Source organism: Anolis sagrei, chromosome 2 (assembly GCF_037176765.1).
Source record: "Anolis sagrei isolate rAnoSag1 chromosome 2, rAnoSag1.mat, whole genome shotgun sequence".
NCBI lineage: Eukaryota > Metazoa > Chordata > Lepidosauria > Squamata > Dactyloidae > Anolis > Anolis sagrei.
The window spans coordinates 137738149-137760822 of record NC_090022.1 but is presented as its reverse complement, the minus strand read 5'-3'; the positions used below and the strand labels follow the sequence as shown (position 1 = coordinate 137760822).

General features: G+C 41.5%; 1 protein-coding gene across 3 annotated transcripts in view; it reads right to left on the bottom strand.

Annotated features, from left to right (window-relative positions):
- Nucleotides 1–1147: 1147 nt before the first annotated feature.
- The window catches only part of CACNB3 (calcium voltage-gated channel auxiliary subunit beta 3), a 52825-nt gene continuing 31298 nt past the window's right edge, over nucleotides 1148–22674 (bottom strand). For all 3 annotated transcript variants that reach the window (XM_060764131.2, XM_060764133.2, XM_060764132.2), the window contains exons 2-13: nucleotides 21582–21704; nucleotides 18637–18759; nucleotides 17759–17874; nucleotides 17270–17322; nucleotides 16107–16126; nucleotides 15377–15457; nucleotides 15219–15277; nucleotides 15000–15109; nucleotides 9661–9812; nucleotides 7146–7241; nucleotides 5588–5746; nucleotides 1148–4284 (exon numbers count right to left, since the gene is read on the bottom strand). In XM_060764131.2, coding sequence (XP_060620114.1) covers nucleotides 3970–4284; nucleotides 5588–5746; nucleotides 7146–7241; nucleotides 9661–9812; nucleotides 15000–15109; nucleotides 15219–15277; nucleotides 15377–15457; nucleotides 16107–16126; nucleotides 17270–17322; nucleotides 17759–17874; nucleotides 18637–18759; nucleotides 21582–21704 — 1407 coding nt within the window. In that variant the 3' untranslated portion in view covers nucleotides 1148–3969. The remainder of the gene's footprint in view (nucleotides 4285–5587; nucleotides 5747–7145; nucleotides 7242–9660; nucleotides 9813–14999; nucleotides 15110–15218; nucleotides 15278–15376; nucleotides 15458–16106; nucleotides 16127–17269; nucleotides 17323–17758; nucleotides 17875–18636; nucleotides 18760–21581; nucleotides 21705–22674) is intronic.

Here is a 22674-nt window from a genome sequence, read left to right as displayed (position 1 = left end):
TTACCACGTAGTAACTTTTAACCATGTGTGAATGAGAAGTGGCAGCAGTAGTTGAAACATAATAATGCTTGAAATGTGGCAAGTAGAGTGGAAGAAAGTATTTTTGTTTAAATCTCTGTGTAGAAACTTGGTTTTCTTCATCTTCCAGAAAGCTAGAACTGATAGATTTGATAGCCGTATTCTTTGAAAATAGTCTCCCCTCCCAGTTCAAGAGACCAAATAGTTTATAGGAAAAGAAGTGGAGGGACAGTTTGAAGGAACATCCTCCTTCTTTCAAGACCACTTACTACAAAATAAATAACGAAGGACGACAGAGCTGAGTCTGAAGTCATGTCTGAAACATACAGAAACCTGTATGGAAGGAACAGCGGGGAAAGGCTTAGGACTTTGTGCAAGAGATGGCTGTTGGAAATGCACGTATACCAAGCATGATACATATCCCAATACAGGATGCTGGGTGAGATCATCTTGTTGTAACCCTGTGCTTCTTGGGAGACTGTCCTTTGAGGTGGCTCTAGTTGACTGATTGGCTCAGTATCACAGCAGAAGTCAGAAAACCTTGTGCTGTACCATCTCTGCATAGAGGAGGGTGAATTTTAAGTGTCCATGCTGACAAAGCAGACTTCCTTTTAGTAAAGGGACACTTCCATGATAAAATTGTTATAGTGAAAACATCTAAGGTAGCAAACAGCAACCCTAAAGAAATTTACTTGGAGTCTAGTTTTGTGTGTGTGTGGAAACTGGCTTTTTACTAAATTCACTCAAGATTTCACCAAACTGATGGCTTCATGATAGGGAGACTGAGGAAAAGTGAACTGATTCCCATTTATTTCGAGTGAACTATGTAACAGCAATGCATTGGCCATAGAGCAGCTATGGAGATACTCAGTTTCACAAGCTGTTTAAAATATTTGCATTAAAAGTTGGATTATGCTCACTTCTGTTTTCTTCTTAAAAGCCAGTTGTAGCTGATTTGGATAACAGTAAGGAATTCTGGGAGCTGAATGTAAAATATCTGGAAGGCCAAAGTCACTGTGCCATTAGTACTCCATGTATGCCATTCAAAAGACCAGCTGAATTCCAACCATGTGGATTTGCAGAGCCCGTCTCCCCCTCCCGTGCTCCAAATAAAGACAGAACACCAATATTCTATAAACAGCAAATGCTTGTTGTTTCAAACTGCTTACAAGTTGTTGGGGAAAGAAGTGCCCTCTACAAAAGAAAAAAGAATCGTAACAAAGCGGTTGCCACAGTGGCCAACGGAACGGCAGCCGCAGGGACAGAACCCAGATCTCCCTGGGCCCAAAACCACCGAAGCTGAGAAGCAAGAAGCAGCTTCTCCCTCAGCTCTTGGCAGTGTAGGGCACGTGACTGACACTCAAATGACTCCCGATGACAGTGCGCAGTATATACAGGCTGATTTCAGATAGGTGTACGTGCTATTTAGGGGCAAGGGGCTGCCGTCCGCTGCCAGTGAAATGCCTGGAGGTGTTAGGGTGGGCAGGACGGAAAGGCATCAGGGGTTGGAGGGGCTGTGCATTAGGAAGCAGGCAGTGGGGTGGGCTCTGGCCCAGCTCCTCTTTCCTCTGGACAGGACCCAAAAGAAATGAAGGTGGGAGATCACTCACCCAGCACCTCTCCCTCTCCGCCCCACCCCGAGACTGACTATGGAAGATCAAGGCCTCATGCAGTTGGCAGAGAAATGCGGGCAGGGTGGGATTTTTAAAAAACACATACATTGTGGCTTTACAATGTCTTTTCCCCCACCAGCTCCTCCGCAGAGTTGGTGTTGCTGTGCACAGACAAGGAACAGAATCCACATGAGGAGAAGGAAAGGAAAACAGAAAGGTCAAATCCAGGCTGAGCCTCTAGACTGCCGTGCCAAGGAAATGACAACTCACTCATTCTTTCAACCATGTCAGAAGCCAAGTCAAAGTTACTCTCTCCAGCCCGGAAACAGCCATTTTGAGTGCACAGGCTGCTGTTTTCCCCTCTTTGCTACCCCACCTTTTACCTCTGTAGATTTCTATCAGAGAAAAAGCAGCTGCCAGAGACGTGTTTAAAGTGGATCCAGACTAGAAACTAAGAAGCACCACTTCCCTCCTGGAGCTCTCCTGCCCAAAGCGACAACCTCCTAAACATATTTTTATTGGACCAATGCTAAAAAATAACAACTTGGGGTGCTGTCTGATATGCTTTTGTGTGAGCCTATTCAGCACCCCCACCTTCCAAAGAATCAAATGAAGGGCTCTCACTTCACTTGGGGTTGAGGCAGGAAAAAAACTTTGGCTTTGATTTTACTCAAAAGCATGTTTTGACACATTGCAAAATTGTGTTTTAGTATTTGCTAGAGCAATGTGAAGCAAAGGTGACACAGCTCTCTCTTCTTGGCTGCAGCTGCAAATAATTAAGTTAAAATGCAGAGATCCATTGTGTACCTTCAAATTGTTTCCAACTTATGGCAAATAGGATTTCTTGGCAAGATTGGTTCAGATGGGAGCTTGCCTTTGTATTCCTCTGTTGCTGAGAGTGTGTAACTTGCTTAAGATCACCCTGTGGGGTGAGCTTCACATAATTTGCTATCGTCCTTTTGGATCCTATCTTATGTCTCCATTAATGCAATATATAAAGGTGGACTATATCAATAAATACTACAGGAAAGATAATCACAGAATGTCTCCTGCTCCTTTTTTGTACTTGTAGAGAGACAAAAAGTGTACCAAAAACTAAAAGTTGAAACAAATGCCTAGTCTTTGTCCTTATATGATTCCTTTCTGCATACAGGAATTTAGGAGCATTGCTGTGTGATAGCTCCCAATCCATACCACCTGAAGTAGTACAGGCCAGGATAGTTCTCACTCATCTGCTGCTTATGGTCTGTGAGGCACCAAAGCGTGTGCAAAAAAGGATCACCAGTATCAGAGCTCACACTCAGGGCCTTCTACCCGCTTCAACTGTTTGAACTGACTTTCTTGTGCCTTCCTCAATCATGGGACCACTGATTGCAAAACAAGGATTAACATCAAATCCTAAGGCAGGGCAGAAACCAACTTTCTGTTTCTTTTGCTCATAGCATTGTACTTAACCCACCAGGCAAGCCTTCCACAGCATGGTACCCTTCAAGTGTGCTAGACCATTTGTGGTTGTGTGTTTCCCAATGTATGGCAACCCTAAGGCTATCATGAGGTTTTCTTGGCAAGGTTTGTTCAGAGTATGCTTTCACCTTCCTCTGAGGATGAGAAAGTGCAACTTCCCCAAGGTCATCCAGTGAAGATTTGAAGCCTGGTCTCCCAGAAGTCTAGTCCAAGACTCAAATCTTTGCACCACACTGACTCCTATGGTAGACCATAACTACTTTTAATGTCCAACAACTGTAGCCATTCTGACTGGGGGGAATGATTGGCTTTGTAGTTCCCTATATCCAGGAGGGACCCTGCTGAGAAACATTGCACAAGGACTAGAGAGCCAGGTGCTCTTGCACACCCATCCTCCTTTGCTCTAAGAATGCAGCCCTCTTCTCCACAGAGCCAGAAGAACAAGAAAGCCACATCTTCCTAGTTCCTTTATCTGAGCCACGTTGTCTTTCTCCAAGAGATCCAGTGAACCCAACTCCTCCCCACACTTTGCTGCCTGGAAAATGGAACTGGGATGCAAAAGCTACCAATGGAATTTACCCTGCAAGGATATTTACCGGGGCCCTCATCATTGACCCCTAACCAAGGTGAATGAGAGAATTCCCCCAACCTGCATGTAGGAATCAGGCAGCTGTGGCTGAGTTCAGAGGGATTCCAAAGATAGCACCTGTATTCTGTGGGTCTCAGCTGGGTAGGAAAAGAGAGGAGGGCTTGGGAGCAGGCAATTGACTCAGTCTGGGGGCAACGGTGGTGGCAGGGCAGAGGCGGCAGCATCCTTTTTCCACCTCCCCAGCTGCCGGGCCCATGGGCAGGGGGTGTCCAGTCAGGGGGTGTTTCAGTAGCTGTCCTTGGCCCAGGGCCGGTTGCGCTGCCAGTTCCTCTCATTGTGGTTGTGCTCGGACTCGCGCTCCAGGAGGCGGTCCTGGGAGTCATGGCCGTTGGTGCTGTGGAGGCCGCTGCTGTGGTTGCGGTGAGGCTGGTACAGGTCGGTGTAGGCGTCCGAATACTCATCCTCCAGGTGCCGGGAGCCACGCTGAGACGAGGCTGTCCAAGCCTTACGGGAGGCATCACTTGTTTCGTCCGACTGCATCAGGCTGTCGTGCTCCACTGGGGAACGCTCAGTGCTCGGCTCGCCCTGTGGGGCCTGGTTCTGGGAGGGAAACAAGCAGGATGTCAGGTGACAGTCACAAAGCTCTCTTCGCAAAGGAATCCCTCCTCCTCCCACCACCACCAGCCTGGCTCTTGTTCATCCAAGGAGCTGTTCCACAATTGCACCCTGTGCCCCTGGCCTAAGGACAGTCAACTGCACCTGTGTAACTTAATTCATGATTATGGCTGCTACTCTATGAACATTTATATGGAAATCTCCTGACTCAATACATCAGAATTTATTTGTGAATAGGATAAAGTGCTGGCATGAAACTATTTTCAAGAACTATCTTAAATGAATCTTCAAAAAGAGCAATCTCAGCTGGATTGTGGCCATAAGATTTAAGATTTAAATTGTTTTAAATTGCTTTTAAATTTTGTTAGATTTTAGCTAGTCTTGTAAGCCGCTCCGACCCCAGGGGAGTGGCGGCATATAAGTTTAAATAAATAAATAAATAAATAAAAATAAATAAATAAATAAATAAGACTATTTCAATGAGAATTCATCTGGAATATCAGTATACCAAATGATCTTGGGGCACCTTTAAGACTAGCTGAGAAAAAGAAGCTGGTAGCCTAAGCATCATAGATGCTAAGACTACTTCCTGAAATTCAAAGCCCATACTTCCAACATAGTTCTCTCAGTTTCTAAGGCACTACAAGATCATTTTACATTCTGATATTTCACTCAGAATATGTAAAGTTTTTGTTGTTGAATAGGCAATATAAATCTACAGATATTACCTCAATGTCTAGTTGGAAGATAGGTTTGTGGGTTTGGACATTTCTAGTGATTTGGGTACTGAAGAGGTACACCCAATGCAACACAATAAACACACTCATTAGAACATCGTCAAAAGGGGGTGAGAAAGGCGGGGTAGAAATGACCGAAATAAATAAAATAAATAAAACATTAAAGTTGCCTTTGATGCCTTTCTTCAAGCTACCAAGTCTTGTTCTACACAGAGCTTTTAACTGTTCCTAGAATATAATTCATTATAAAGATTGTGCACATGATTGAAACAAGAAATAGGAAATCTGTGAACCTCTGGCCCATTGTCAGTGCCGATTTGGCTTGATGAGCCAAGGAGTTCAACAATTCCTATAAGGCCCATCTCCAGCTCTTACCCTAAGCAGCACAATTTCCAGAGTTTTCAGGCGTAGAATATAACCAAGTCCCAGGTGCTGGGCTGGCCAAAGAGGCTAGCCAGCCTCCCAGAAACATCAGGTTTATCCTCTATTAACATGCTGGTCTAGTGAGATTTTGGGTGTGATTCAATAGCGCTTTCCTTTTTCCCCCATACCTGCAGTCCTGGGATGGCAGTAGAAGGTGCTATGATGTTCTGGCCACCGAGAGTGTGTGCAGGGTGGTGGGTTGCCCGCCAGTATACCTCCAGGTACTCGGACAGGTGTTCACAGGCATCTTCCAGCTGGTTCTCATCCAGAATCACATCAAAGAGTTCCTTGGTGGTGGAAGAGGAGGAGGGATATGGGGGAAGGACAAGAAGCAAGAGTAAGAAGGAACAAGCACCTCAATAATCAAAGTGCAAGCTACATCATGCTAATGGCCACCAATGAGTTGGACTAGTAGCTGGGAAAGATGGGTATGAGTTGTAGTTCCATTTATCCAGGGGATAGGAGCTTGGAAAAGTTTAGAGCAGTGACATCATAGGCAAAAGAAAGGGCAAAGCTTACAAAGTTCAGAGGTGAGTATCAAGAAGTGAAGGGTGCTAATACAACTATTAACAAAGCTGCAGCCTTTAAATGTTTCCCAGTAAAGCGCAAGTGCAATGGAATGGCATTCTTAGAACATTTGTTAAATTATCTCGAGCCAATGCAGGCTGAAAATCTGAAACACTCCAAAATCTGAAATTTTTCATCTGGGTGGCTGAGATAGTGACACCTCTGCTTTCTGATGGTTCAATGTACACAAACTCCTCCATGCAAAGAAAAAATTGAAAATACTGTATAAAATATTGTCAGGTCATGTGTAAAAGGTGTTTATGAAGCATACATGAATTCCATCTTTAGACTTGGGTTCCATCTCCAAGATATCTCATTATGTGCATTATTTGCAAATACAGGAATCCCAAAATCCAATGCACTTCTAGTTCATTTCAGATAGAGGATATTCAACCTGTACTTAATCTGTACAAGGCAGAGCTATTAGGGGGATCATAATTCAAGGATACTAAATGGCTAAGACGGCCTATGGGTTTGTTTTATATGATTGGGTTAGTATAATTGATTTTATTGAACTTTGTTAGAGTTTACAGCATGTCTAATATTTATGGTGTTAACTTATATATTGTATGTTTTATTGGCTGTAGCCGCCTTAGGCCCTTGAGTGGGGGAAGGCGGGATATAAATGTCTTAAATAAATAAATAAATTTGACAGTAGAATGTGCTCCTGGGAGCAGAGTGGAGAGACTTTTCTTCTCTGGAGAGACTGGCTGGCCATCTTGTGTATTCCTGCATGGCAGGGGGATTGCACTAGAGGCCTTTGGAGTTTCTTCCAATTCTATGATTTCAATTTTGCATGTATATCCCTATCATTTGTCTTGTAACACTTCTTAAGGATAGGTGAGCAAGGCCAGACTGTTGCTGTACAAGAGTGTAGGAAAGGCACTCTGTACATGCTCAAAAATACATTTGTCACGGAGTATTATTTCCCACCCATTTCTGCAGAGGAATGATCATAAGTGAGAGGAGCATCTCCCATCTTCTCAGACTACTGAGGGGATGGGTTAGAAACAGGTGCTGTGCAAAAAAAGGGGGTCCAGCAGGTGAGTGAGGACTGCAAGCAGCAGAGACCAGACAGGAAGAGACAGCATACATCGCACCCTTCTCTTGGAAACTCACGGGAGGACACTGCACAAGCTTGTCAGCAGCCATCATCTGCACATTGAGATGCTTCACCTGTGATTTCCCTCTGGACTTGATCAGTCGCTGCAGCACCTAATATCAAAAGAAAAAGAGGCAGAATCAGAAGGCATCAAATGAGCCACTAGATTAGATCAATGTGGGTGTCAGTTCCCCAGAAAACTCCATCCAGCAGTTGTAGTACAGCAACCATTACAAACACTTCTGCTCTAGATGTTGAGCTACTGCAGTGTACAGCAAGCCCTGCAAGCCACTATGAGTCCTCTTTAGTGTGATAAATATAGTCAACAAATAAATTATTTATTTATTTATCGTGCCAGGAGCAAACCAAAACAGTTGTATTGCATTAAAAAAATAGACAAACAAACAAAACACAAACATTTGCAGACTTGGTATTTTATTAAATGTCCTTTGACCAGTAGCTGGCAACTTGGAGTGCCTCTGGTGATGCCGCAAGGAGGTCCTCGATTGTGCATGTAGCAGGGCTCAGGTTGCATGGCAGCAGGTGGTCTGTGGTTGCTCTTCTCCACACTCGCATGTCGTGGATTCCACTTTGTAGCCCCATTTCTTAAGGTTGGCTCTGCATCTCGTGGTGCCAGAGCGCAGTCTGTTCAGCGCCTTCCAAGTCACCCAGTTTAATAAATAATAAATACTACGAAATCATTTGGTGTCTCTGTCTCTCAGCCTGCAATGCTACATTTATTAATCTCTACCAAGCTACAAGGCTGTAAGAGGACATGGCTTCCCTGCATGGTATTTGGGGGGGGGGGGGGGGGGGCTATTGGCTAATGCTGGTATCTCTTCTTAGGTTGCAGAAAATGGAGTTAAATAGTATTACAACATATCCTCCATGTTCTCCTATAAGGTTGTGTCAGATTTGTGAGTGGATTGCCTGACATCTTCCTATTGGATAAAAAGCCAGCAAGATAAAGTGCTTTCAGCACTAAAGTACCACTATAAAGTAAAGACCAAGGTTCAAATTTCTGCTCAGCCATGGAATCTCTGTGGATGACCTTGAGCAAGTCACACTTTGTCAGCTTCAGAGAAAGACAAAAGGCAAAACCCTGAACAAATATTGGCAAGAAAATCCCACGATAGGTTTGTCTTATATCGGGAAAACAACTTGAAAAGCATAAAGCAACAATAAAGCAACCACTGCTGCTATCACCATGGCTCTTGCTGCTAGAATTCATGAAGAAAATGTGAGGAGAACCATTCAGAAGTCTCACATATAATTTCTAATTTGCTTCCAAGGTTACTGAGGTTTTGCTAGGCAGTTTGTTGATTAAGAAGGATCACTCTACCAGAAGGTCAAAGAATGGGAGAAATGCTCTTCCCTGGCTTAATATCCAAAATAAGAATTGCAAGGTCTGCAGATGAAGACTTGCGTTTTGAATATCACCATTAAATCCAAAGTCAAGATAGTTGCACTTTCTCCAACCAACCCACATATCTGGGTTCTTACTGGATTGATTGCACACCACCATATCTCCTGCCACACATACCAGGATATTAACAGCCAGAACAGATAAAACTAAAATCCAGGTACAGATTTATTACTGGACTAAAATGTGGCACAAAGGAGCCACTGTGATGCAATGGGTTAAACTCTTGTGCTGCTGAACTGCTGACCTGAAGGTTGGCAGTTCAAAATTGCGAGATGGGGTGAGCTCCCATCTGTCAGCTCCAGTTCCTGCCAGCCTAGCGGTTCAAAAACATGCAAAGTAGATAAGATCAGCGGGAAAGGGCAAAGAGATGCTTCAAGCAATCTTGTCAGTTACACAACCCGGAGGTGACAACGCAGGCTCCTCAGCTTGAAAATGGAGAAAGCACCTCCCCAGAGTCAGAGATGAGTCTCTAGAAACCAGAAAGGAAAGGAGAAGCCTCTGCCTTTGTTTGTGTTTGTGTGTCTCATTGTATATGATTGTAAAGATATGTAAATGCTGAAATCTGCTCTGATTCCCTTAGGGGAGAAGGGCGGTGATGACTAAGGATTGGTTATACACGGACGATGAATTTTGGATTACGATTCCAGTTATGAGATGCATAGGATTGTTATTGGTGGCCCAATAATTTGTACTGTATATGTGTTTTATGCTTTTAACTGAATATTGTTTTTTAAATGTTGTAAACCGCAATGAGTCGCCGATTTAGGCTGAGATATTAGCGGTATACAAGTGCATTAATAAATAAATAATAAATAAATAAATATAGTGTATTATTATTATTATTATTATTATTATTGCTAACTAACTTAATGATTTGTAAAATCAGTTTTTAATTTATAGATAGATAGATAGATAGATAGATAGATAGATAGATAGATAGTGTTTTCCAGGAAAATTAACAAAAAACCAAAAAGATTGCAGCACAACCTAAACATCTCCCAATGCAACACAAGAGGGCAGTAAAAAACAGAAGACAAGATTCTGGGATCCCAAACAAATGATGCTTCAAGTCACAGGAAAGAGTGGTACATACAAGCTTTGCTTACCTTTGGGGAGGAGACCTTGACGTAGACAATGATGGGGGCCAGCGAGGTTTTGGCCAGCTGTGCGGGGTGGTTGATAGTGTCTGCATCCAGCACTACTAGCTGCAGTGACTTGGCCAGTTCAAATATCCGCTCGATCTCACTCTGGACCTCAGCTGAGAAGAGACAGGAAAGACTGTAAGCTGGACACCCCTCCTCGACCAACATTATTTCTGCCTGTCATCAAAGCAAAGAGGTCTCCCTCCCTGTTTCTCACTTCCATTGCTCCTTGCTGCGTAGGTCCATCTATTTCTGCTTTGCAAGAAGCTACAAGGAAGGACAAAGAAGAGTCTAAGACCCTCTTCCTTACTCCCAGCTGAGAAGGTAATCCTGTCCTCCTATTTTGATCTCATTCTTTCCCTGGCATCTGGCAACAACAGTTTCAGGAGAGGCCAGCTGATTAATCTAAGTAATCTGTAGCTAATAATTAGTTTTTGTGTTTCTTCCCTTCCAGCTTGCTTCTATTTTGTGCTGCTTTTTAAAGACTGCTTTAAGAGCAGGAAACCAGTGTGTGGTCATACTCTGAGGGTTGGACTTGGACCAGGGTTCAAATATCTGCTCTGTCATGGAAACTCATATAATAATAATAATAATAATAATAATAATAATAATAAATTTATTTATAGACTGCCTTCTCTCCCCAGGGGACTCAGGGTGGTTTACATACAATATGTAAATATTCAATGCCATAATCAAATTCAAACACATCAAAATAATACAAAAAATACAAAATAACATCAGTAAACTTACAACAAATTAAAGAATTAAGATTAAAATTGGAGAAAAATACAAATACATAGCAATCTTGGACACATTCCATTTTCTCTTAGCCCCAGAAAAGCAATGGCAAACCTCATATGAATCAATCTTGCCAGGGAAACCCAGGGAGATGATCTCAATAGGTTGCAGTTGAGTTGAAGGCACTTAATAACAAACCCTAAGGACTGGGACTGGCTTATTACTAAAATTCACTCGCTACCCTGGAAGCCTTTATAGCTAAAGAGCAAACTTTAAGTAACTAAGTGAAACTGCAAAGAAGAGGAAGAAGAAGAAGAGATGCAAATTAAGGAGACAGAAGACCCAAGAACAGAACCAAGGGAGGGATATTGGGACATCAGACCACTATAAGGGTTGAAAAAAAGAGTGGGAGATTAGATGGGAGGACAAACTGCAGTTTTGTTTTTCAACATATCGAAACAGGGAAGGAGAGCTAGCATGGAGTAATGATTCTAGAGAGCAGGATCTGATTCCTCACACAGCTATGGAAATCCACTTAGGCAAGCCACAATCTCTCAGCCTCCAAACAAAGCAAAGGCAAATCTCCTCTGAACAAATTTTGCCAAGAAAACCCTACAACAGGGTGGCATTTGTGTCATCATGTCAGAAATGACTTGAAGGCACAAGGCACAAAGGGAAATGGACAACGGCTTTAATAGAGCTAAAAAAACATTTGATCAAGATTTTAATTTCCTGTGGTACTGCAGGCTTATTTTCTGCCTTGCTGTATCTAGTCAGAGGGGTTGTACAGATTTTGGTGTCATAACAAAGCTGTAAAACTGGTTTTGTAGAAATGAAAGACACACACAACCAGCTGTGAACCTTCCTTCAATTGCCCTCAATTTTCTGGAGGGTGGGGGAATCCAGATCACTTCTACATGTTTTCAATCTGAACTAAGTATATGTGCATGCTTTAAAGAACTGACAGTGCTTGGTTGCAATGTTGTCACTAACACTGCAATGCTATAATGTCACTCCTGGAAGGAAATCCCATTGCTCTCAACAGAGTTTACTTTTTAACAATATGTATCTGGGGATCCTGAGTCCGCCTAGGTGACCTTAGACAGCTTATTTTCTATCAATTCCAGCTGGAAATCCTGAAGAACTTTGAAACTCTATTTGTAATTTACAAATGTGTTTGTGCGATAACAAGATAATTTTGTTATGACTATATAAGTTATTGGGGAGAAAGGAACAGGGACATCCAAGGCTGATCATTTTGAAAGTGCCAATTTATATTGCCAGCCTGCCTAATACAAGAAAACCATTAGTTGTTTCTACCAAATGGCAGGGAGCAATTATATGGCTCTCCAGATGTTGGGTTGAGCACATTTTTAAAACTACAAAAATCTGATTATGAGAAATAAAATTAGGGTGAGTTGACGCATACCACTTCCAAAATGACTTTGATAATCCTCAAAATATTATAATTCATCTCCAGACTGAAACTGCAAACTGAAAGATGCTTATCTGGGAATAAGTCCCAGACTTCTGGATATGAACACATTGGGTTGCATGCTACTATTTGATCCTGGGATGATTACGGGCCCTTCAGTACGTGTTTCAGAAACATGTAAAATGTATTTCTGAAATGTTATTAGATGTCTTGATGGAGCACAAAGGGTATATTATAAAAGTATGCAGTGTTCAGTACTGCATGAGGTAGAGAAATTGAATCTTTGCGGGTACATTCAAGGAGACTGATGAGGCTATCTATACAATTTGCTTTTACGGTTCAATGTCAATACGAGGTGAAAAAAAATCTGATTCTCCCAAGCATTCTCATTCTTACATATGTCCTTCTACAAAAGTCACAAGATGGCCTTCCATTCAATCACATCCCATAAACATAACTGCAGAGATAACGTTTTAAAAGCGTTAGGTAATATCATCTAAGTGTGTAATCTCTTCTCACTCCATGTGAAATGGTTCATTTTATAGATGTAAAAAGCAATGGAAAAAAATCAGAAAAGCAGTTCATACCATTTTCAACCTGTAAAAATGAATTGAGATCACCCGAAACTAAAGCAGGTTTGAGAAATTGCAACAATACCAGCTGTCTGTGAGAAAACCCTCCTTTTTCAATAATGCTATCCATTCAGCCTCTACATTCGCTGAGATTAGGGAAGCAATGCCCTGTTGAAAGGGGAAAATCTGCAAATGTAAAAACAATTGGATTTTACCTGAGCTAATGCTCCTCTACAGATGCATCTACATTGTAGAATTAATACAATTTGACTGCTGAGGCTCAATACTATGAAATAATGGGAATCATAGTTTTACAACGTCTTTAGTCTACTCTGCCAAAAGGTGCTCAACCAAACTACAAATCCTAAGATTCCATAGCATTGAGTCGTGGCAGTTACAGTTACAGTGGTGCCAAACTACATTATTTTAGATTGGAAATGCACCCTAGGAATCTCTAGGTCCTCCAGTATATTTCTATGGTCAACTTCCACTGGATGACCTACAAATTCCTAAAGAGAACACTTAAATCAAACATATAAAAGTCACACAAGTAAATGTGAGGGGCTGCCTGTATCAATAACATCAGAAAAGTTTAGAAAATGAGATAATGGGGGGGGGGGGTATTAAGAGTGAAAGAGAGAACAATTTGAATTAAAATTCCTGTGAATATTTCCACTGATAATCAGTCCTAAAGATTCCTGATAATTTGTCAGGTTTCGAATATTCTCCTTTAACTGTAGTTCATGGAAGTTTCTCTTAAATTAAATGTCTCTAAAGAAAAGAGCACTTAATTATGGTTTTTAAATTAAACTTCTACATCAAAATTCTAGTGCCAAACAGTGTATGGGTTGTCCCCAAGTTACAAACAAGACTGGTTTTGTAGGTTTGTTTTGAAGTTGAATTTGTTTGTAAGTTGGAACAGGTACATTTTTAAGTGTAACTCCATCTATCTATCTATCTATCTATCTATCTATCTATCTATCTATCTTTGGATAACGTAAGGGATGGTTAACACCCCTGTGGTTTCTTTTGCTGTCTAAGCCCCTGTTCAGAAGATTTCACCTCACTTTCTGTTCCTGTGATACTGTAAATGGACTTTGGAAAATTTGGCTCGCTGTGGGAACAAAGATTGGTGACAAAGCTTCAGTGGAGACATCTTTTTCCTATGATAACTATTTCTGGAGTGATTTTCCCTTTCTAGGGGTAGATTTCTCTCACTTCCTGTTGTCTCACCCCCATTTGTCACTATGACTCAGGTGTTTGTAACCCCGAGGACTGCCTGTATATCCAAAATTACGAGCGTTATTTAAAAAATATTTGCACCTTGGGGCCTCATCACACTAAACAATGAATCCACTTTAAATCCAGTGCTGCCGCCTGCATAATTTTGGGGTTTGTAGTTTAGGGATGAACCTTTAACAGCCTCACTAAACTACAAACCCCAGAATTTTGCAGGAGGCAGAAACTGGATTTAAAGTGGATTCATTCTCTAATGTGATGAAGTAGTTGGTTATATTAAGTCTTCTGTTGGCCATACTATCTTAGTGCTTTCTGTACTAAGCTGCTGTCTTCCCAGTTACTACTGTGCAGATTTGAAAGTGTTAACATTAGGTGTTTTGCAACCATAGTGAAAGAAAGAAATGGCTGCCCCCTTGTGATATGCATGAAAGAAGATTCATCTTCTTGTGCTCCAAGAGTGTGTCTGGTGCCAATACTCAGCCTGTATTGCTACTCGCATTTTCTATAGTAAGGAAGGTGTTTTTTGTAATGTGCACTTAACACATTTGTACATCTAAACATTGAAATATCAGTCCCCATTTCCAGTATGAAATGGCACTGTCCATCAAATCCTGTATCATAGGCCCACTTAGTTTGACTGTGATGAACTAAATTCTGATCCCTTCTGATATCAGATGTTTGGGAGAAACAAGGGGAAAAAAGAGGGGAATAATCACATTGGACACTACTGAAGAAAAAATTACTGAACCATGAGCGTTTCAAACTAGAACTCATTGAGGCCTGTACAATGCCTGCTTCACAGCAGCACAAAACATCTACATAGTGTTGCCATCTGTTTGTAGAGATTATTCATATTTCAAGAGCTTGGACGTTTCAACAGAGACATATAAGCAGAGAACAGACTTTCTCTTTTTCGTTTTAGGCAGGCAGAACTGTGTGTGCAAACATAAGTCATTATTGGATCCAGGTTTATGTGTGCAAAAGGAAAGAGTGTGAGTCATAGTAACTATGCTGAAAAAAAAACATTAATAAGAGTAAACCATTTTTTAAAAACACACAGCTATGCTGTTACTACATGACATAATTACTTCACAACCCAAAATTGTGATGGAGGTTAACAAGGACTATAACGGCGCCCTGTGACTTGTATTACAGCTCCATATTTAACAACTGAAATGAAATGATGATACTAAATTAAATACTCATGATCAATACATTGTATTACAGGGGGCCTCTTTCAATGTGTTCTTCCTTTTGTAGCAATTATTCAAAAGTGAGCAGTAGAACACATGATTCATTTGTGACCTGACAGGACTCACCAATGCTGGACCGGGTTGTGGATCGCTCAATGATGGCACGCTTGCCCGGGTTGTTGAGCACGGAGCGCTTGGCCAATGACAGGTCTGCAGTGACGCGGGTGATGGAGATTCTGAAAGACAGGATGACAGGCAACAAGCATGTGAGCCTCCCTCACTTGGAGATGAGGGCTGGGGTGGGGTGTCAGGGACTCTCTTCCTTTCAGAGAAAAGAGTTCTTACCGGCCATCAAATCTGTGCTTCAGGAAATCAAAGAGAGCTTTCTGCATCATGTCTGTCACCTGAAAGAGAAGAAAGACAGGGCTGCTGAAGCTGTTTTGGAAGGGGGACTGCTAATTGCATTTGGAAGTCTGAATTTACAGCAGAATTTCAACACATACCTCATAACCTTTTAGGGAGGGTCCCACCAGCACAACTGGCCGCATGGAGGGCACGACATCATATGGGGGGATGTGCTCAGTCTGAAAATGAAAGGACATACTATGCCACTGTAGAAGTAGAAGCAAAAGGGTACAGTACAACCCCTGCATCCATGGGGAACATGTTTCCAGGCTTAGTGTAAATATGTAATGGCACAGATAATAGCAACCATATTGAAATAAAAGACTTCTGTCTCAAAATGGAATAGAAAAGTAGTGGAAGACCTAGAAAATGCCTAGGAAAGCTCAATCTTGTCGGACATGGATAAATGAAACGGTGAATGCCAATCCTTTGGACATGGGAGGTCATATTGTATAAAGAAGTATGGATTTGAAGCTTCAATCACCATGACCACAAAAGAACAGGCACTAGATCTACCTTGATCCTCTCACTTTCCATTTTTAGTGAGGAGTCAGGTTTCTATCTTTCTACAAGGCAAGTCTCTCTCTCCCACGGCACACACTGTTTCTGAGGCCTAGAAAACCCTCTCCACCGCCAACCACAGCACACTGCAGACTACCAACTGGCTATTCCAATCCAAGGCAGCTACTCCACTGGGGATCAGGTTCTAGCATCAAATCCAATTTGTTCCAAGTTAGACAGAATAAGCTCAAAATTTTCCTCCCTAACCTAAGAAATTGGAGGGAATCACCCAGCATCCAAGGGGGAATCCCACCATGCAGTCTTTACCTGCTTTTGCTTCTGTTTTGCTTGTTGGAAAAGAAAGAAAACATCAAGTTGTTAACAGTTAAGAATCAGCAAATATGAAAGACTACAGGAAGGATGGGAACTCTTGAGTCAATGGTCTACCTTCTAATTTTAGCTTTCCCCCCAAAATCATACACATCATGTTACTAAATATTTTTTTTTAAGTTGAGGCATAGGTTAAACCAGGCATGAGCAATCTTTGGCAGTCCAGGTGTTTTGGACTTCAACTCCCACCATTCCTAACAGCTGGTAGGAAAAGGAAAGAAATGACCTGGAATGGCTGTTTTTTAAAAAAGAAATCATTCTGGAAAAGTAAAAACTTGGGTGAGAAAAAGGTAATGGTGGAACTTTCCCTAACAAGAGTACTTTTGGCTCCCTCCAACAAATTGGGGAAACATTTCATTTTAAACCTGAGAGCAACAAATGCCAATGCCGGAATTGGCCAAGCATCCATATCATTACCAAAAATCCACTTCCCTATCACCTCCTGTTTGAAAAGAAGCCTGGCCCCCACGCTTAAAATACACAAAGAATGCTTTACTCTAGACTTGAACCCAACCTAATGTAATGAACACAATGGCTTACCACATTTTAAGTGTAGCACTCAGTGGAATTTATTAAATGTGATGAAGTGGTAGCTTTAGGATGTTAGCCAAAGATGAAAGAAAGTTAAGATCTTTTCTGTGTTGGAGTTTTTTGGAAGAAAAAGATGGCAGCTCAGGGTGGTGGAGTTTTGTGTGAAATAAAGGTCCAAATTCATTTCATATATATTAGAAAATGTTTTCTTTGAAAAGGGGAGTTGCTCAAAATCTCTTAGAAAACAAAAAATAATGACCACACACTAAGCAGATAAAAACTGCATCACCCTTGTGGAATTTTAATTTGATTTATCTCATCTTCCTCACACCATAGTGAGATTATTAGTCTCGTCTGCTGTTCTGTGAAATGGACACACTATTTTGTATTGTTGTGAAGCATGCTAACACTTTATCAGGTACTGTACACACACTTTCAAGCATACTACTGCTGGTATAAAGTGCTGGGAAGAATTCAAGCAATTCAAGAAAGATGGATTCTGCATCTAGTAACACATTTACACACCACACGGGCTCATGGCAAACACCCAGCCCTGTTTATGTCTTTACCTAGTGATGGGGGAGGCGATCGCCGGTTGCTGATGGCGGGATTGCCAGACTGCCTGGTTGAGGAAGAAGACAAAAGTTAGTACAACAGTGTGGACTAACTAAAAGGTTAAGTTAATGTATGCTTATTTGTAACTGGAAATACATGCTTAGAAGATACAGGAGCAACCTGTACAGAGGACGCTCTCACAAAGTCTAGTTATACTGAAAGAAGAAGAGTCAGTGTTACACAGCTGAAATGACAGAATCACAGAGCTGGAAGAGACTACATAGACCTTGCAGTCCAACCACCTATCATGCAGTCATCTGTATATGCACAATAAGAAAAATATGCACAGTTCTGCAGTGAATTGAGTTCAGCTAGCATGCAGAACTTGGACAGTGGAGGGCGCATCATGTACTTCTATATTTAGAGACAGACGCCCACCATCCACAGGAAACTATCACACATCCTACTAATTTGTGCATCCCTTTTGTCCTTGCCCTTCTCACCTGGCTTTCTGCTCCTGCTTCAGCCTTATGGCCTCCAGCCGCTGAGGGCTGGGGATGAAGGCGATGTCTCCCCCCTCCTTCACTAGCCGCCCGATCCACCAGTCATTGCTGTACTTCTGGAAAGACATTGTTGTACAAGGTCAGAGACCACATGCCCACCTAGCTTCTAAGTTCATCTCTATACATATTCTGGAAAGCACATCAGTTGGAGAACTGGTCCCTTCAAATTAGAGAAGGAGAGTAACTGACTGTGAACAGATGGGTGAGCACTAGCAATCCCTTTACTCATTAAAACACGCAGGGCAGCAACTAAGCTCAGAAACAATGGTAGGAATTGTTCAGTGCAGCCATTTCTCCTGAACCTACAAGTGACTAGGAAAGGGAAGAAGTTTGAGAAGATCCTCCACAGCAGTGGTTCTCAACCTGGGGTTCCCAGATGTTTTGGCCTTCAACTCCCAGAAATCCTAACAGCTGGTAAACAGGCTGGGATTTCTGGGAGTTGTAGGCCAAAACACTTGAGGACCCAAAGGTTGAGAATCACTGCTCCTTTTAAAATTTAAAAACAGAATTGTGGAGTTGTTGTAGGTTTTTTCGGGCTATATGGCCATGTCCTAGGAGAGAATGCCTCTAGAACATGGCCATATAGCCCAAAAAAAAACACACCCTACAACAACCCAGTGATTCCAGCCAGGAAGCCTTTGACAATACATTAAAATTGTGGAGTATCATTGAAGCATGGGGTGCGAAAGTGTTGCTCCTGAACTTCTGGTTCTCCCACCACAGCAACACCATGATGAGCTTTCCTTCCACTCCTGAAAACAAAGATTCCATTGAAATGACCAGTTTTCACCCATCTCATATTCCTCCAGCATTCCCACCTCTTTGATGTGCAAGAAGTCTTTGGCTTCAAAGTTGATGGCAGAGCCCTGTACGGGGCATTCCTCATCCAATGCACCACAGTAGCTGACATTTGTACGGACAGCAAAGGCGACTGGCTTGTGCTGTGGGGCAGGCGGGGAGAGGTGGACAGAAAAAAATCAGACAGGATTGTCAGTATTATTGTGTCTACTGGGGTGCTGCTGCTTCCCGTCCCAGAACAAAAAAGATCAATTAAGTATCATCACAATCAAGTTCAGCTCCAGAACACTGGAAGATCAACCACTGGAGTTCAAGTGGGGGCTCATAGAAATTGAGAAATTTGGACAAAATCTCAAAAGAAAGTCATATTATGTTACATTGTTTCTCCTCCTGTGGAATTGTTAATTTTAATTTTTTAACATTAATCACTGGATTATAAGAATTGGGTAGAAGAGATTATTTTTTCCTGATTAAATAGATGTAATTATTATAATTCATTACCATTATTGGATAGATATTAAAGCTAATCTTTTATTAACTTTCTTTAGAATAATTAGCTAATGTGACAAGCTCACATTCTTTCATGTGTGTATTACCAAAGGGATAGATTATAGAAAGAAGTGTATTATATGAATAAACTAAAGAAGATGGAAGAGACTTAATTAGAAAGTAACTGTAGCAGATGGGTAAAACTGAAGTCACTTTTACTTTTTACTTCGCTTTCCCCCTCTTATTTTTTCTGTCTCTGCACCTTTTCCTCTTTTTTCTCTTTTCTTTACACAGGTACCCAAAATGCTTGGGATCATAAGTATATTGGATTTCATTTTTTCCTAATTTGCATATACATAAATAATGGAATATCTTGGACTTAAGTCTAAACACAAACTTTATTTATATCTCATAGATATATACATAGTCTATGAGAATATTTTGAGAATTTGTATACATTAATGCATTAAGGAGTAAACATTTCACTTTCTCAGCCAACCATGTGGACGAATTTGGAGTATTTCAATTTTCAGAATTCTGAACAAGGGAGGCTAAACCTCTCTATATAATACAGTGGAACCTCTACTTCAGAGTCTCCCAACCTAAGAGCATTTTGAGTTAAGAGTTGTTACCAGAACTGGGTTTCACTTTGACATAGGAGCAGCATTTTGATTTAAGAGCTGACACCAGAGGGACTGCTAGCACAAGAGCAGTCATGTAGCCGGGGGGGGGGGGGGGGCAAATATTCTCAGGGTGGTCCGCAAGAAGGCCTTAGTAGTATATTATTTAAACTGCTATGTTTATTAATCTCATGATCTGATCACCGTGCTCAATATAGCAACTTATGCATGGGGGTATTGGGATAACGATACAAAAGGTTTGCTAGGGTAAATCCTCACCCCCCCCCCCCCCGAATCAAAATCCTGGCTACGGGCCTGCACGAGAGTACAAGGCTTTAGGGCTTCAAGGAAGCAGCCTCCATGCCTTGTGCTCTTGTCCGCTTTGAGAGACTGCCATCTGCTTTGCTCTTGTCCACTTTGAGGAACTTTGGGCTAGTTGATTTTGTATGGTTTTTATTCCTGGTATGTTTGTCTTTATGAAGAGAAAGAGGGAGAGAGAACAAGAGAGGGAGGGAGGCTGAAATGAGTAGACTATAAAGAAAATGATGTATTTGCCTCTGCACTTTGTGTTTCCTTGCCACAACTTTGTTCTTTAAGCATTTTAAAGTTTGTTTAAATAGATTTTTACTAAACACACAAAAAGGTTTCATTTACATAAAAAGTGGTGGAACAATAAGGTTAAATAAAAGTAGGAAATAAAGATATAAAAGTCTTTAAAAGGGGGGAGGAGAAGAGAAGAGATAAAAAGGGGGGAATCTATATTCTAAGCCTTCGCGGTTAAGGTTTTCATTCTTAATAGTCTTTCCCCTTCAATTTGCCTTTTTCCTCGATACTCCCACTTAACTGTTTCTATCTTTTCTCATATTCTTCAAAAAAACTTCCAATTTGTTAGTTTTATTAAATTTTCCCAATTCTTCTTTAAAAAGTAAGTTAATTTGTCCACATCTCTATTTTTTCTTAGTTTCTCTCTGTTTAGTTATCCAGCTGTCAATGTCTGGTATCTCTTCAAGTTTCCAAAGATTTACTATTTTAAAAATGATTCTTCTTTTTTATTGTTACACATAAATGTGCAGGTTTTGCCTTGTTGTTACACTGGCCAACACACATTTTATTGCCTCAAATATGCTTCCTTGACACAACTTTGTGCTTCTACCATTTTAAAATTTATCTCTTTTTGTTCAATATGAATGTGCATTTATACATCATTTGTTATTTATAAAGTACCTTTCCTTATTTAAAAACACATAACAGAAATTGTGAGAGGTTTTTTTGGGGACGACGACGACAGATTAATAGCATTTAAATGGGAAATTTGCTTTGAGATAAGATATTTGAGTTAAGAGCTCAGTCACAGAACAAATTAAACTCTTAAGTCGAGGTATCACTGTAGTTGTTATGTAATAGTTATTTGCACATTGCCCCCAGTTTCCCTTTACTTCTTACACTTGCCCACTGAGGTGTGCCTACAATTCTAGGATTTATGCCATTTGGGACCACTTTAACCTCAATGGGTTTTAGAATCTCTGGTGGCAGCAGCATGGCAAACATTAACCAGTTGTCTACTGGCACAGAGTGAACCAGTATGGTGTTGCGCTTGGAGCATAGGACTGGGAGGTTCAAATCCTCACTCGACCATGGGCAAGTCAAACCCTCTCAGTCTTAAAGGAAGGCAAAGGCAAACCTAATTTCAAAATGTCTGCCAGAAAAAAACCTGTGATAAGGTCACCATAAGTCATTTTTTTCTTCAGTGCACATCACAACTGTTACTGAAAGGGTTGGGTTTATTCTGAGGTTTTGCAAGATGCTTTGGATTTAGCTTGGTAATGCAAAGCTGAGAATAGTACTCCACCTCATACCTTGGCCTTCTCAAGCTGCTGCTGAGCCTGATTCTCCACTTCCCGCTTCCCGCCCTCGCGATCCTCCTCTAGCGACACGTCGGAGTCCAACGATGGGCGGCTGGTGTAGGAATCAGCTGAGCCCTGAGGAGAAGGTCAAAACCCCAATGAGGTAATGGATCCCTCTTGACAGGAGATCAAAAGACATCCTGGTCACAGGAGGCCTATTTACAATCCAAGCATCCCGAGATAGGCTTTCCCCCCCATCAGAACAGCTAAAGGGAGAAAGAAAGGCACTTCAGCCATAGAGACAGCTGTCATCTTCGATGTTTAAAAACCTGCCAATTTGGGCTCCTCCATACGCTTTCAGACTGAGGGCCTTGCGAGTGTCTCCTTCGTGGCAACTTACAAATGAATGCAATGACACAGCCTAAGGAAACGTAACCCTATGCTATCTGATTTTTGAAATCACATATGCACTCCCTCTTGCTCCATGCTGCTTTTAGGGCCAAACAGTCTACTGAGTCACTGGGGGCTGTGGCTGAGCACATTGTACCTACTTTAGAATGCCAAATGCAGAAATACTAAATTGGAATTCAAGCAGACTGTTCCTAACCTAATGTTTACTCAGAAGTATATAATCTGTGGTCTTAGGTTGCAGCCTTAAAACTCAAGTTAATACTCTCCAGCATTTCCCAGGTGAAAAGAGCTTAGTGTATTCAGAACAAGCCTCACACATTAGATCACCCACATATGGTCTATATACTTTACACCATCATCATCATCATCATCATCATCATCATCATCTAGAATCCTCCATAGTAGATGCAAGTGTGTTACATATTTGAAGCCACTATGTATTAACAACTCCTACATTTAGAGGGTTATATAGGACCATGAATCCCTACTTTCCAGGCAGCAGCTATTGTGATCTACAGGGTTCCATTTTTCTATTGGCTGGGAAGCAGCTGACTTTCCCCTCGATCCCCTTGCACAAGACTTGGGCATGAGAGGGGATTGCAAAAAAGGTCCCATTCCTGTCTCTCACAACAAAAATCACTAATGAAAGGTGTTGAAAGAGTGGGCAGCTGTTTATCAAGCGGGGGGGGGGGGG